General features: G+C 42.9%; 1 protein-coding gene across 2 annotated transcripts in view; it reads left to right on the forward strand.

The window, feature by feature from the left end:
* Nucleotides 1-215: 215 nt before the first annotated feature.
* The window catches only part of armc8 (armadillo repeat containing 8), a 16,980-nt gene continuing 15,122 nt past the window's right edge, over nt 216-2,073 (forward strand). For both annotated transcript variants that reach the window (XM_032515245.1, XM_032515246.1), the window contains exon 1: nt 216-515. In XM_032515245.1, the coding sequence (XP_032371136.1) occupies nt 471-515 (45 nt within the window). In that variant the 5' untranslated portion in view covers nt 216-470. The remainder of the gene's footprint in view (nt 516-2,073) is intronic.

Below are 2,073 nucleotides of genomic sequence, written 5' to 3' on the forward strand. Positions count from 1 at the left end.
TATTAGTCAAAATAATTCATAATTTCTGCTCTTGCGACTTCTGCGACATCGATTTTTATTTCTATAGTTGTGATGTTCCGACTTGAGATCATGGAAACATCAAGAGAAGCGTTCACGTGAATTTTCTCAGTCAGGAATTAAATATTGTGAATATTCCGACACCACGTGAATGCAGCATTACTGTGTCGAATCTGACGCAATGAGACGTCCCCTACGTCACATTTATAAACAACATTTACTTCACTGACAGACGCTCGCCAAGTTAGCGGTGTTGTTTTGTTGTTGTAGATCTGCTTGCTGATGTTTACAACCGAGCCCACCAAGGAATATAGTAATATTATATTATACAGCGAGGAGGGGAGAGGACTTGCCCTCAGTTACTTTTGTAAAAGCCGCTCTCAGCTGCTCTGGGGGGGCGGAGTGCCTGCAAAGTGTTGCGCCGATTGGGGCGCTCGATCGGGGGAAGAGAGATGGCGTGCTTGTTGGAGGCCCCTCTCCGCATCAGTGTGCTGTCTGTGAGTGACACTTTTATCATTTTAAATAGCATTGTCAGATTAACAGCGTGGTCCCTCCAACAGAGCGAGGTTAGTATCGTCTAATCGGTCTTATAAAGAAGCTGGTAGACAAACTATGATGTCTTCTGTTAGCCTCCAAGCTAAGTTAACGGCTTTGTAACATGTAGCTGCTGTAGCGTTCGCCAGTATCTTTTCCCAGGATGGCAAAGGCACGTCCCGCCTTACTATGCGTTTCTCTGCCTCTGATTGGCCGTCCCTGACATTCACACTCTAACACTAACAAATCCCGCTCCTTTTATGTAAACCTAACCAACCCAACCAGAGCACTCAGTGAGTTCTAGCCAATCAGAGGGAGAGTAGGGCGGGTCAAGGCTTAGCCATCCTATGATTTGTTTTCCTTTGGGGTAGCGGTCCGCCTACGTAGCTGATGATGAGAATAGTTTTTATCCTGACCTCGCTCGGACGGGCGGGGACGTTCTGAACATGTGAAGGGATGCACGCTATTACTGTGTCTCTTCGCCCCGTCGGTGTGTTATGGAAACTAAATCAAACGAACCCGACAGTGTCCCTCGAAATGAGCTAGCAGCTAACGGCTAAGAGTGAGAGTGCTGTCACCGCCGCTCCAAACACTTTGGAAATATTCCACAATGTAACATAAATTACAGGAATTTGTTTTTATTAAAACCATCGATTTGATTTTCCTTTAATCCTTGCAGCTTGCTAATTACATTAGTGAACTTAACGTGTCTAAGCTAGCTAACGTTATTTGAAACGTTGGCTAACCACTAGCATACGGTTATGCCGGATTCATGTGGTCTCTGGAGAATCGGAAGAAGGACTTTTCGACTGAGAAAAAAATCGGAATAACCCCCCTTAAAGTCCATGGCTCTACGGGTAAAATCGGCAAAATTAGGCAATGGTTAGCATGCGTAACTTGGCTAAAGTTCACGTTAAACCGATAGCTACAACAAGCAAACTCTGATTTTTACAGTCGGTCGGAGTAGCAGTTGTGAAACGCCCCCACGTGAGCTACATGCAGAAAGTAGACTCAACCTGCTTGGCCTGGGGGCCCCGATTGCAACATGACAGTGACCATGACAATAAATAAACATTAATGTCCATCAGATAAAATGAATAAACATTAAAAGGCCTATAACTGATCTTTCTTTTAAATGTTTTATTCATAAACTAACATATAACTAAATTAACTAAGCAGAAGGTTTAACACTAGGTCTGAATAACAGGTACAGGAGCTGTTTTACTGCCTTTAGTAGCTGCAACTGCGTTTTAGTCGTGAATGCTTTGGTTGCGTTTGAAAGAGTTTATACAACCTTAAACATACATCATGCTGTCACTCAAATGTTGGAAAGATTCATAAACACAAACCATAAACTGCTGCCAGGGACAGAAGGAATATCGTTCTATGCTTTTAATGCACTCTGGCACTTTATTTACACTCAAAGTAAAAAAAATAAATAAATCCCAGTGTGAAAATGTGTACACTATACTTATTATTTTCTGGTGTGTGTGTGTGTGTGTGTGTGTGTGTGTGTGTGTG

This window comes from Etheostoma spectabile, chromosome 5 (genome assembly GCF_008692095.1).
Source record: "Etheostoma spectabile isolate EspeVRDwgs_2016 chromosome 5, UIUC_Espe_1.0, whole genome shotgun sequence".
Lineage (NCBI taxonomy): Eukaryota > Metazoa > Chordata > Actinopteri > Perciformes > Percidae > Etheostoma > Etheostoma spectabile.